Here is a 13,003-nt window from a genome sequence, read left to right as displayed (position 1 = left end):
GTAAAGGAACTTGGGTTCCTGACCCTACTATTGACTGGGGACATGTTTAGGGTCTGGGAGTTGAACATACTTTATTTCCAATAGCATCTGCTGAGGATGCTATCAGTCCTTATGTCCAAGGAAGTGCACTCAGATTCAGCCAAACTGGTTCTCATTTCCAGCTTTATTCCACCCTTCCAGCATAATAACAGATGTGGCAAGGAAGAAAATTCCCTGTACTGAGAACTTTGAAGGTCTGCACAGTACCTAAGTCCAAAGTAAAGTCTTGTAATGAATATCTGTGATCTTTAAAAATGCATTAACACATCCAAGCAGCTAGGAGAGCAAACTAGAATAAGGATGAATGACAGGATGAAGGCATAAATACTATTTTCAATCTAAATAAGACGGTGTAATTAACTCAAAATTTCACACTTCTTTTTCCTGTTGTTTCTAGATTTTGAACCCTCCTCCTTCCCCAGCTACCGATCGCTCCTTATACAACGCAGAGATGTTTTATTCCTCAAACATTCCTTCAAACACAAGATCTTACAGGTACAGTTCAGATAAAAAGGTTTGCTAAATCTTCTATTTATCTGCCTTTAGTTCTAGATCTTGTTCAGACTTCATTTAAAAATCTTTTCCTCTCTTAATAAATGACCATTCAAATTATGTACATTATATTTCTATGTAACAGTCCCTGAGCATGCTGTATAGAGGTTGGTGTTTTCTGCTCTTTTTCTTAAGCTTATCTTAAAACTTTCATGAGTAAGCCTATTTGTTAGTGATTGGGCTACATGGTCATAGTGGTCTCCTTTGGTAGGTTAGGGGCTGGAAGAATGTGCTGCTGGCTGAGGGTAGTTGTGCCATTCAAAATTGACACAGTTCAGGTACTTGTTGGATTTTTCTGAGTCTGAATTAAGGCTCACGTAGTAATGAGCAGGCATCTTGACTGAACACACTGAGCTGTTAAATCTCTTTATTTTTTCCTTCTTTTCTCCCCAGATTGCAACTAATGCACGTGCTTTGTTCTTTTTTGGTTTTGTGCAGGCCGTACCTTATACGAGGGATAGCTCCACCCACAACCCCCTGCAGCACAGATGTCTGTGACAGTGACTATACCACGAGTCGATGGAAGGCCAACAAATACTATATAGATTTAAATTCAGACTCAGACCCTTATCCCCCTCCACCCACACCTCGCAGTCAGTACATGTCGGCAGAAGAAAGCTGCCCTCCATCTCCTGCCACGGAACGAAGCTATTTTCACCTCTACCCCCCTCCACCCTCTCCTTGTACAGACTCTTCATGACCTCAACAGAAGGAACTTTTCCTGTAAATATTTTAAAATATGAACAGATTTAAAATATATATTTTATGATTTAAAAATAAATCTGGGTGGGAATTAAACAAAACTAAATGTGAATAAAAATGGGTGGGAGGGGTGGGGCTGTGAAAAATTGTACAGAGGAAGAATATTTATAAAATTGATTTTTTTAACTTAATTTCCATTCTTTTGTGCCATATTTGCCTTTTTAAAATCATGTAACTAACTCAGTCTCCAAAGGATTTGGGGAGGGAATGTTGAAACTTTCTGCATTTTAAGTCACCTTTTTACATGCAAAAAGTGTATGTAGTTCTTTTTGTTAATGTGAGACAAGAAAACTAAGTGGCTTGTAGGAGGAGGGGTCATCTAAAGAAAGATGCAGGCTTATTCCTAGAGAAAAAAAAAAATTAAATACAATTGTCAGTATCATCCCTGCCCCACCACTGGAAGAAAACATGCAGGATCACAAGCCTTAGATGCTCCTGTTTGCAAGTGAGCTGAATGCTTCCCAGCAGAACTTGAGTGCCAAGACCTGAATTTCAAACCTCCCTCTCCATCTGCTTAGCATTGAACTGAAAGAACACTTCTCTTGGCCAAACCTTCCAGGTTAACTAAACCCACAGGCATCACGTCCTACCTCATGGCAGTGGCACTCTGCACATGGCCAATTCTGTAACTCATTCAGGCTAAATAAGATCAGTCCTAAAAAATTTGGTTTAGGCCCAACCAGTTTCCTACCTGACTGGGTGAATGGTAGCAGAAGCAGTTGTACTGACCTGTGGGTGACAGCAATGGTCAAGTTTGAAGTGCTGTTTAAGCTAAGAGAAATGCCCAACAAACTGCAGATTGGGTCAGACTCACCATTTTAATAGTGATGCAACCAAGATCATTCGTCTTCCTTGTGAAGCGTTGGTGACTGTCTGGGAAGAAGCTGTAATAGTCAGCTGCTTCTTAAAACACAGTGCTAGTTTTCTTTTTCTCAAAAGTCCTGTAATCACTGGGCCAGGTTTCTGAGGTGTTCACCTGTGTTGACTTGATCAGAGAATTGCTTCATCTCTTAATATTCATTTTCCAAAGTGGAACAAAATGGTCACTTGTATTCAAATGAGGAAAGTTGTTTGGGTTTTAACTGGTGTTTGTAGAAAAATGGTATCCACGTAGCTCAAATCAAAACTCAGTTTAGACATATCTCACAAAACTTTGCCACATGATTCAGACTTAGAAATAGGTAGTAAAAAAGAACAGAAGAGGGAGAAAAGACAAATACTTCTTTTCTATTCATGTTGATATAAAAATGATTAACTCGTACAAACTGCTGTAACCTCAGGACATCAAGATCAACAAAGTGCTTGTTCCCATTCCTGCAAAAAAAAAATTAGGGAATGGGGGAGCTAGAATCAGTCCCTTTGAAATTCAGAAGACAAATTTTTGCTTTAATTGCTCTTTCTCTCTAGCAGAAGGGTTTGGGTATTGTATGGCACTTTATATATTCAGCACTGGTGATGATAATGTGAGTGCCTGCTTGGGACATCTGAGGGAAGCTCTGAATATGCAAACTTGCACCTGTTTCTGCAGCTGCTCAGTAACAGATGTGTTGGGCCTTCAACAGCTTTAATATTGATGGCAACAATGAACATTTTTTTCTTGTTTGAACTAAAATGGTACTTGGCTTTGGGTTTTTTAAGCAAGTTATTTGAGAGCACATCAGAGAAACACTACAACTCCAGGAGAGAGGTCTTTCTTGTGGTGGTGGAAGGGCTGGGACCACTGTGTTCTGATCCACTTTGTGTTTTCAGATCTGTTTTTCCTGTCTGCATAGTTTGAGGATAGCATTTGTGATGTCACTGGTGTGTTACTAAAGCTCCTAAAGTAGCTTTTACTACCTTCATGTCTAAATTTTTACTTGAGAAACTAAGCACAAAGAGGATGATTTTTCATAGGGAAGAGTACAGAAATGGAGTTGAAGAATGGGTTCTTTCCTCTTCCTCTATCAACATTAGCAATTTTTTACTGTGCTGGGATGGGCAAGGTCACAGTTTGTTACTCTTGGAGTGACTTAGCCAGTCTCTGAACTGATGGTTTGGTAAAAAAAAGCAATTCTCATGTGATCATGTTTCAATTAACTAAATTAGGAATATACATCCACAGGATATTTTATGTGCCACATGAATTGTGTAAAAGAGTATTTGTTCTGCATTACAGCAGTTGGTAGTCCAATTTCATGGCATACATAATTTTCTGCTTGATAACTATTCACTATTTGTAATGAATTCATTAGTTGTTTCATGTCACAGTTCTAGCTTAGAGATATACCACATTAATTTTCCTGTATTCCTGTGATGACACTGGATGAAGAATGACTTAATTTTTTTTTCATTAAACCACTGATCTTTTTTAAGAGCCATAACTAGAAGAATCCTGACCACTCCATCTGAAGATTTGTATCCTATTAGAAACATTGGAATTGAGTCCTGGAAAATTAGCATTTTTACTGAGAGTTGAACTATCTTAAGAGTTACATTCTTTTGGAGCTTAGGTTTTAAGAAGGAAGGAAGCATTTGCTGAATTGGGTGAATTAAGTGTACATTTTTATTTCAGTTGAACATTCATAGCCTCTTGCTGTTGGTTTGCTGAGGAATTGCCTTCTCTGAGGCACTTGAAGTTTGGTGATGAAAATCAAAGTCCCACATCGCTCCATATTACTGACATTAAAAGTCTTTTCCAAAAAAGACTGTATACAAATTTAGCATCTTAACATTTAAATACTAAATATTATTTTTGATTGCTATAGACTATATATACTTTAAAAGGATTACTGCACTCCTGGTGTTAGAAAAGACCAGGAAGAAAATCTGAGCTGCAGGAACTACTTCTTTCCAGAATATCCCCACTGTGTTCTTAGTGGTTTCCATCCTGTGAACTTTCAGGCTAAAACATAGAAAATAGGTGCTGTTTTCTTCTAGAAAAGGATGAGAGAAGGACTTGCAAGGAATTATAGAGTGCATATGAGAAATTCTGGCAGTTCAGGGATGAATAGGAAATGTGTGAGGGAAAGTTGCATTTTGGTGAGGCTTAAGCATGGTTTTAATAACTCAGAAGTTTTCTGTCAGAAAGCTAATTGAGACATTTTAAGACTTCTACCCTAATAACCTGCAGAGGGATACATGTGATTCAGCTACCTGTGTGAGCTAGTGAGTACTTGAATCAGTGTTTTCAACCACTATTTTCTGAGCCCATTGTGACTGCATATTAGCACTTGAAACAGCTCAGGGTGTAACAAGGAATGGTGTCTGGAGAGCAGCCAGTAATGGGCAAATGATATGGCTGATTCTGCGTTAGATTTAAAGGACAGATGGCCCAGCAGAGAGCAGCTTACCTGTCCTGCAGGGCAGCTGTAGCAGCAGTGTGAGGCTGTAAGGTAAATGGACAAGTAATCATTGACAGTCAAGGATTCCTTCATTTCAAGGAACAGTTTGTGCAAATTATAACTTGACTTGAGCTAGACTAGACTATAGCCACCGCATCTTTGTATTTTAATAAATAGGGGTAGTGAATTTGTTCTGGATGAGTCTGAGGAAACACTATGAGCTCTATCCCAGCTGCCTTACTTAGATACTCAGATTTCTTCTGTCTGGGCAGATCACTAGAGAGCACTGTATGTATGACAAATAATAATTTCTTCAGGATAGTGTTATAGTACAAAATGTTCTGTGTCTAAGAATGTGATTATGCCATTATCAACATATTCTAGAGAGGAAGGTAGAAATGAGTGGGAAACAAAATTCTTTTGGAATAATGGTATTGATTTTGAGTAATAAGCCTTAATTTCTGTGCTTTGCAAAGGTACAGGCACTAATCAGAACCTAAAAGTTGTGATTCTTTTCAAAGTAACAACAAAATGGTCTGTTCCCTCAATACCTGTTTTACAGACCGAGGATGGGCTTTCTGGAAATCTCCAGGCTTGTTTACCCTAGATCTGTTTTCCACCTGGTATCTAGAATATCATTTGCAAGGTCCAGGGCTCGTGATGTTCTCACCATTTTTATGCCAACTGGTGCCTTTGGATTCTGGGGCTTCTGACATTCTGACACTCTATGCACAGCAGTGGAAAAGGATTTGGAAGGAGGAGCACTCAAGTAAGAGCTGGTCACACTGGGCTGCTGTCACTCCTCTGTGGCCTGCAGGGTCAGATCCCTTTGCTGGGGAGGGCTCTTGTCTGCCCTTCCTCAGAGCCTCTCCAGCATGTTGTGATAATTCACAAGTGTGCTCAGTTAAACATCACAAAAGTTGTGTGTCCTGTTGGCCTCAAGAATTTTTGGAAGCAGATCTCTTCTGTAATTTTGTTGGGGTTTATGTTGAGTCAGTCTAAATGAGTAACTGTGCTTCCAATTGTACTACAAATTATATCCGTTAATGTTGGGAAATGAGAACAGAAGGCAAACGTTCCCAATAATTAATAACATGCACTCCATGCTGGCACAGAGCCCTGAATTGGAAGCAGTATATTTGCTGTTACAGTGCTGAAGAATGTTTTATAAAGGTCCATGCTTGGACAGAGCCTTAGACAAGCCACAGTCAAAGATAACTGTTTACAGCTCAGTCATTTGGTGGTTGTTATGTGTTGTGACTCAATTATGAATTATAAGTAGAATCCTCCTTGTAAATTTGCCTTGTCAATAAGAGATTCATGGAAGGCTGAACCCTACACTCTGAGAGGTGTCTGCTGTTTCTGCTGCTGTTCCCTTAGGTACTGCAACATTTTCTGTTCATCGCTGTATATAAAACTCCCTTTCTACAGAAGTTGTAAGTTTAGCTAAACAGCTCAAGGTATTTACTACACATTAAAAGAAATATTTAATAGGCATAGATATTTTCAATCCTGTTAGGTCTTCTACCTCTCCTTCCTGAGAACTTACTCTAGATTTTCTAAAGGGTGATTTTCTTTCATTTGTTTATTTTGAGGTTGGCCAGCTATGCTGTGGGCTTTTTCACATAGAATCATACTCCCTGTAAGGAAAAAAACCCAAAAGGAAAAATTTATTTAAAATCCGTGTTAAGCCTGCTGATAGGAATGATGGAAACCAGTGTGATATGTCTTCTGCATTCCACAACAAAATCCTTCAAAATGCCATGTCCTGACATGCTGACAGTGCTCCCAAACACCTGTGACAAGCTGCAACATCCTGGCTGTTCCCAGCATGAACCACAGACCTTGTTGCAGCCCACCTCAGGGCTAGGTCCTCACCAGCCAACACAGAATCCTGGTGGATAGAAGATTATAATGACAATTCCTAAACGGGTCGGTTTATATCGACAAAACACATGCAGAGAATGTGCTTAGAAGGACTTGTCAGAGGAGAAAAACAAGTTTGACAGCTTCAGTGACAGACTAATTCAGCGCCATTGACACCTCTGAAAAGCGAGTGCTCCCACTGATGCACCTTTCTGTAAATAAGGATGAGGCCGCTCTGGTGATAGCATTCCTGGGCTGGCTGCTGGACAAAGGGAGCCACGTTCCCGTTTGATTTGTACCGAGATCCTGCAGCCTGTAAATAGTTGTACATCAGCCTGTGGAGGTAAATCAAAGTGTTGAAAGCGGGAGGACGGCTGTGTGAAATTTGGGGGGTATCATAAACACAAGTCTAACCCAGACTGCTTCCCTCCTCACCTACTTGTATCGCAATTGCTGCTATTGTAAATGTACAGGAATATACAAAGAGTACCAAGAATTTTTATATAACCCACACGTAATCTTTTTATATTTATATTAAATTGTGTATTCTGCAAACAGCCTAATAATTACAGCTTTATATGTGTATCATTTTGTAGCATTTGTTACCTCAAGAGACAACCAAACCCAATACTTCAGTGCCTTGTGTATTTTAAACAGATTAACATATAAACTGGGGGGGAAAAAACGTAGATTGTACTCCGCTGGTTTTAACAAAGCTTTGTATTATTGTTAGGGTTCTCTTCAGTTAAAATACATACAGCCACAAGTTGTGGAACTAACTGAAAGCTTACCATTTTGGAGGTTTTTTTTAGAGCATGCATGTTTTGAATTTGTAATATATTGGAGTTCCTCTCAAATGCATTCTTTCAAGTTAACTTTGATTTATATATTCATATCTATTTCAACAGACATCCCAATATCTGTCAAAAAATACATATAATTTTTTTAAATGCCAGTAACTGATATTTACATGTTTGGGGATTAAATTAATGCTGTTTTCAGCATGTCACAATTTTCATTAGCGCCGTAAAATCTTTATTGTGTTGCAGAAAGTCTTTAGCAATTATTTTTCCAAGCATGGCCTTCTAACACACAAACGACTTGGTAATACTGTTGTAAAAAAATCTTTGAGGCTGTCATCACTTCAGACCATTGTACGTTAACAATTTTCTGCTCATGAAACTACAATGTTTCTTTATGTTAACAAAACCAAAGGCTTGTTTGAAGTAACTGGTATTTTGTATAAATATTTGTACAGATAACAGACTCTGCTTTTGTACTATAGATTATGTGGATTTTGTTTTATAATAAATGCTTTAAAAAGAAATGCTTAGCAGCCATTTTATGAGCAAAAGCTGTTTCATCACCTGCAGTAGAGACAACCATCCAGTATCACAACTGTTTTAGAGACTATTTAAGATAAGGATAGTGCTGTCTCCTTGGTTTTAATTTTAAAATGTACAACAGTGAGAGCCAGAAAGCAAATCACCTTTAGAATCAGAGTTGTTAGCTACAGAACGTACCACAAGTTTGCAGCATCATGACCTTATAAAAATTGTTACACTATATAGGAACAATCTCAAATGTTCTGACTAGGCCAGATCTGATCTGTATTTCTTTTTTAATTGTATTATATCTTTTGAACGGATGCTGTAGGATGTCAAAGTAAACTTTTTAAATAATGACTTCTTTTTTTTTATAGTGAACATACTTGAAAACTAGTTCCATTGAGTCTAGTTTTGTCTTGATTTGTGCAGTCAATATTGGTGGTCTCAGATTTGTGAGATTTACCCTAGAAGTCAAAATGATTTTTAGTGGAGATACCCCTTCTCCTGTGTGCTGGTTAGATGGGACTCAGACTGAAGTGTTCCTGAGCAGTCATCAGCAGTCGTGGTGAAGTCCAGTTCTGTTTCTTCTGATTTTTCCAGGCTAGAGAAAAAATAGAGCATACACATTCAGCGACCCGCTTGTTTCCTACAACGTTCTTCCAGATTTTGCATTATACTGAACCAGAAAATGTCAAAAAGATTTTTCCTCTTAGTCACGTTATTCTTGCAAATAATGCTTAATATAAATGGAGCCTGGAGCAGCCATATGATGACTGCCTACACCTAGTGATTTATACCATCACTGATAAGGATGGATTTGTAGCTTGAAGGAAAATGACAAATGTGAACTTCTGGTGCTCTGCTCAGCCTGGAACAGGCCTTTCATCATCCTATTGTGTTAGAAAAGTTGAACCAAATTACCTAGAAGTACAGAAAGACTTTTAGGATTTCGTATGGCATGAAGCAGAACAGCCCTACTCGTCTTTCTGGAACTCCTGGCTGTAGCTAGGCTTTCTCTCCTGTAAGATGCACAAGGTCCTCTTGGAGTGGACCCTGTCTGTCACTGGCTGGTTGCAGGGAGGTGTCTGATACACACAATAATACAGATTTCTGCACAGCATACCTACCATTCCAACTGTTCAGTGCCTTAATCCCAGATGCTTCTTGAAACCAGAGGAGGACACAGTATTTTCTTTTTGCTCCAGAAAAGCTTGCTCACTTGTCTGGATGGATCTTTATAGCCTTACACTCCCACAGCTTACAGATTTCTTAAGCACTGGTATATCATTTGTCTGAACAGAATCTAAATACATTCCCAGGGCTGAACCTGTGGTCACAGGGAAGGGTGCCTAATTCCAAATCCACTGGTCCTGGTGTTTTACAAAATTGCCCCAGCTGTTACTGTCTGTGGCGGGGCAGAGCAAAGTGTTGGCTGATTTTGTGCAGCATCACTGAGGACTGAAGTGAATAACTGTGTCTGGATGTGCTAGGAAGTGGCTAAAGTGGTTGAAATGCATTCTGCCACAGCATGGGTGGCTCACAGCTGTGCTCAAGAACAGCCTGGTCCTAAACAATTCAACTCCATGGATCTCCTTCCATGCTTTATGCCAGCCTCAAAGCTTCCATACACATGGTGGTTGCTCCACAAGACAAACATCATAAATAACTAATGCCCTTCATTTCTCCTGCTTTCTCCTATAGCATACATCGTGTCACATGGAATATATCCCTTTGGTCAGTGTGGGAGATGTCCCCTCCCAAGATCCTGCCCACCCCCCAACCTGCTGGTGAGGGGTTACTGCTGGAGAAACAGCACTGGTGCTGTGGGAGCACTGCTCAGGAGCAGCCACAACACCAACTGGGGTGTTACCAACAATGCAAAGCACAGCACCATGAGAGCTGACCTGGGAACATGAGCTCCATGCCAGCAGACCCCATACAGTGAGCTAACTGTGCCCACACGCTGCCAAAAAGCCCGTGTAGAGTTATGGGGAGGAGTTCATGTGAAACTAATGCTTTTTAGGACAGATTTGGTTGTTTTTCACCCACCTGTGCTCTGAGGGGTTTAATGCAGGTTGTCCTTTGAGTGAATGGCTAGGGAATGGTGGGGCAGCCTTTGAGGCCATGGGTGGTGCTGTGGAGAGCAGGGTGGAGGGAAGGCAGTGCATTCTGTGTGGTTTCTGCAGGAGCAGCACTGCAGCAGGCTGCCCACATCCCTGCTGACAGCACAGAGCTGCACACAACCTTCCACTGAGGAGGGCGGGTGGTTGCTGGTTGCTGTGCTCAGAAAGCACAGATGGAAAGAGGGTTGGTGTGCACAGGAGCCAATGCTGTTGTGGTTTTGGGCATCACAAAAAGGCACTTGTCTATAATTAAGACTGAAGACAAAGGTAGCATCTGAGAAATGGAGGTTTGCTGAGCCAGGCTAATTGCTGGACTCTGAGTATATTGAAGAAATGAAGTGAGGATCGTAACTGCAAGGGGTATTGCCAGATCACAGCTGGCTAAGATCACAGCTACAGTGAAGATTAGGACAAGCAATTTACATGGGTCTGGCCAGTTTGGGTTTTGATGGATTCTTCACAGAACACAACAGCTGGAAGAGGCATGGCAAGGGCAGGATAAGGTCTTGAATTTCCTCTTGCAATTAGAGACCAGTCTCTTGTCTGTAATTAACAAGAATAGTAAATAGGCTTGAAGCTGGAGTGGCTTTTGGAATAGAAAAATGTCAACAGTTTTCATATATTCTGGACAGACTGTAAAGACAGGATCTAGGCTTGCCCTAATTGGGGTTAATGCCTTCTGTTTCAGTTTCCCAAAGGCAAAGCTACTTTGGCAATAAATCTGATTTAAGGGCTAGCAACAGCTTTGACAATCTATTACTTGGGGAGTGATGTTAGGTACTGAACTTTGCATGGCCTAGAAGGGTATAAGAAAGACTCATGAGAACAGGGACAATACTTTCCATTGTATTTTAATTTGGCTTACCAGGCTATTGTTACAGGATTAATTAGGACTTAATTCTTAGACAATTTCTCTCATAGCTATCTGAATTCCTTCTAGGTTGTAAGGATACAAGCACAAGATTTAGTGCTTATGCTCATTTTACTGTAGTCATTGTACATAGGCAGTCATTAAAAATGAGAATAGAATTTGGGCATCAGGCTTCAAAGGTTTGTCAATTCCAATACTATACCTAGCCTGTAGCATTTGGAAGGGTTGATATTCCTTAGCTTCTCTTTCCTGTTGTAGGTGGTTGTACCAAAAGCCCAGGTGCTGGGAACAACAGAGTGGCAAAGTGCAGTAGCTGGATTCCCTGGATCCAGACTAGACAGAAATGCTCAGATAGAGGGGAACTCATGAGCTGAGGTGCTGTCGTGGTTTAGGAATGGTACTCTCCAATTCAGTGCCCCCACCAACAACAGCAGTGTAACAATAGTGTAACAAAAGTGTAAAAAAGTGGACAAAGAGGGGTTGATTTACATGCACAATGCTCGCCAAGCCTGAGATATTGAAAACCAATGGTGGAAGCCTTCCCTCTGCCTGCCACACTTTTCCCTGACTGGAAAAGAAATCCTTTCTTCTCAGAAGTGAGGGGAAAAGGGAAAAAGGTTCCCTTCCCATTCAGTTCCCATTCCTTCTTGTTAATGCCTGATATGCTAAAGGACCCAGCAATAAACTGAAGCCCAGGTGTTTTACATTTCTCAACCTGAATATTAAGCTTACTCCTGGCAGATATGTGAGTATTTCATGGATTTTAGTCCTCATTCTTACCCCTTCCCTCTGCGGTTTTGGCTGCTGTATCCATGAAACACTGAAGTCTAAAGTTAGAGGCAAGGTAAGCAAGTGGTCAGAGGACCTGTGTGTTACACCCAGTTCCTGGGGAACAGTGTTACCTGGGGGATGAATGCTGTGTGTGAGCAAACTCAGGAAGAATTAAACAGGATTCAGGGAAGTTCCAAGTTTGAGAATCTAAAATGTAGAAAGCTGACTGTGCTATCTGTAGAGGATGAAGCAGCACACTTCAATTGAAAGCTGAATTGGAACCCACTTGTCTTTACTTGTAAACTTGCTTGGAGGACCAGACCTAAAAAATCAGGAATTGGTAATGAATGAGACTGAGTAATATGTGCATCCTGTCCTAAACTGGGCCTTGTGAGAGAGATACTGTATTTAGTCTCATTTTATAAGTTGGTATCTTGTTTCCACCTAGAACTGAGGGTAGGTTTTGTGAATTTAGCATTTGAAGAGTCTAGTTTATTTCAAGATCCTGCTGGATTCTTAGAGATGCAGCCAACAAGGAAGCAGCTAGAATCCCATCTTCAGTCTTGTTCCAGAAGTACTTCTCAGAGGTTAGGCCTGGTAAAGACAGTAGCAGGTGTAGGGACAAAATCTTTTCAGTCTTACAACAGAAGATTGGATTTCATTGCCAGGAGTGCATTTAAGGTTGGGGAAGAAAGACCTGAAGAAGCACAGGATGGCTTCTAGATAGAATTCTAGATAGAATATTTAGAATATTTTCTTCCAGTTTCGCTAAAAGGGTTTTTTTATCTCTGGCTAGAGAAAATTAAATGACAGTAATTGTAAAAGGAATTTTCACTTCCTTCATATGTTCTGTGTCATTTGAGGTTGTTTAAAACACTATAAATTTCAGTATATTTTGAAGGTGCATTAGTGTTTTCAAATTTTTTTTTAAATTTATTTATTTAAATTGGAGTGGCATGTTCTACCCTCACGTTTTTATGTCAACCACTTCTGGATTTTGGAACCTGTCAAATTATATGCAGCCTCCCCAGTGCCCACCACAGGAGGGCAATCACTGCCCTAGTCCTCCTGGCCACATCTGACATTTATGGGGAGACATCCATGTTAAAATATACATATACTTCAGAGCTTAGTACTAAGCAAAGCCACAAGGTGGCACAGTCATCTGCTCTGAAGAGTTGCTCACCAAACTTCATTTCCCAAAGTAAACACAGCTCCAGAGTTTCCCTTTTCAAGAGGGAATCACCCAGCCTCTCTCCACCCCGCATGCGATTTCAGAGTAAACACTGATGATGGGTGTAGCTTTCCTGAGGGTAAGATTTTTGATATATAATAAAACCCAACTAAGGAAATACTTACATGGCAATATTT

The 13,003-nt window shown here is 40.2% G+C and overlaps 1 protein-coding gene across 1 annotated transcript in view; it reads left to right on the top strand.

Moving 5' to 3' along the window:
• LRP5 (LDL receptor related protein 5) overlaps nucleotides 1–7,866 on the top strand; it is a 134,928-nt gene extending 127,062 nt beyond the window's left edge. The window contains exons 22-23 of the mRNA XM_068193808.1: nucleotides 437–534; nucleotides 1,030–7,866. Coding sequence (XP_068049909.1) covers nucleotides 437–534; nucleotides 1,030–1,291 — 360 coding nt within the window. The 3' untranslated portion in view covers nucleotides 1,292–7,866. The remainder of the gene's footprint in view (nucleotides 1–436; nucleotides 535–1,029) is intronic.
• The last annotated feature ends 5,137 nt before the right edge of the window (nucleotides 7,867–13,003 follow it).

Source organism: Anomalospiza imberbis, chromosome 6 (genome assembly GCF_031753505.1).
Source record: "Anomalospiza imberbis isolate Cuckoo-Finch-1a 21T00152 chromosome 6, ASM3175350v1, whole genome shotgun sequence".
Lineage (NCBI taxonomy): Eukaryota > Metazoa > Chordata > Aves > Passeriformes > Viduidae > Anomalospiza > Anomalospiza imberbis.
Note: the sequence above shows the minus strand (reverse complement) of the source record. Positions and strands in the feature narration are given on the sequence as shown.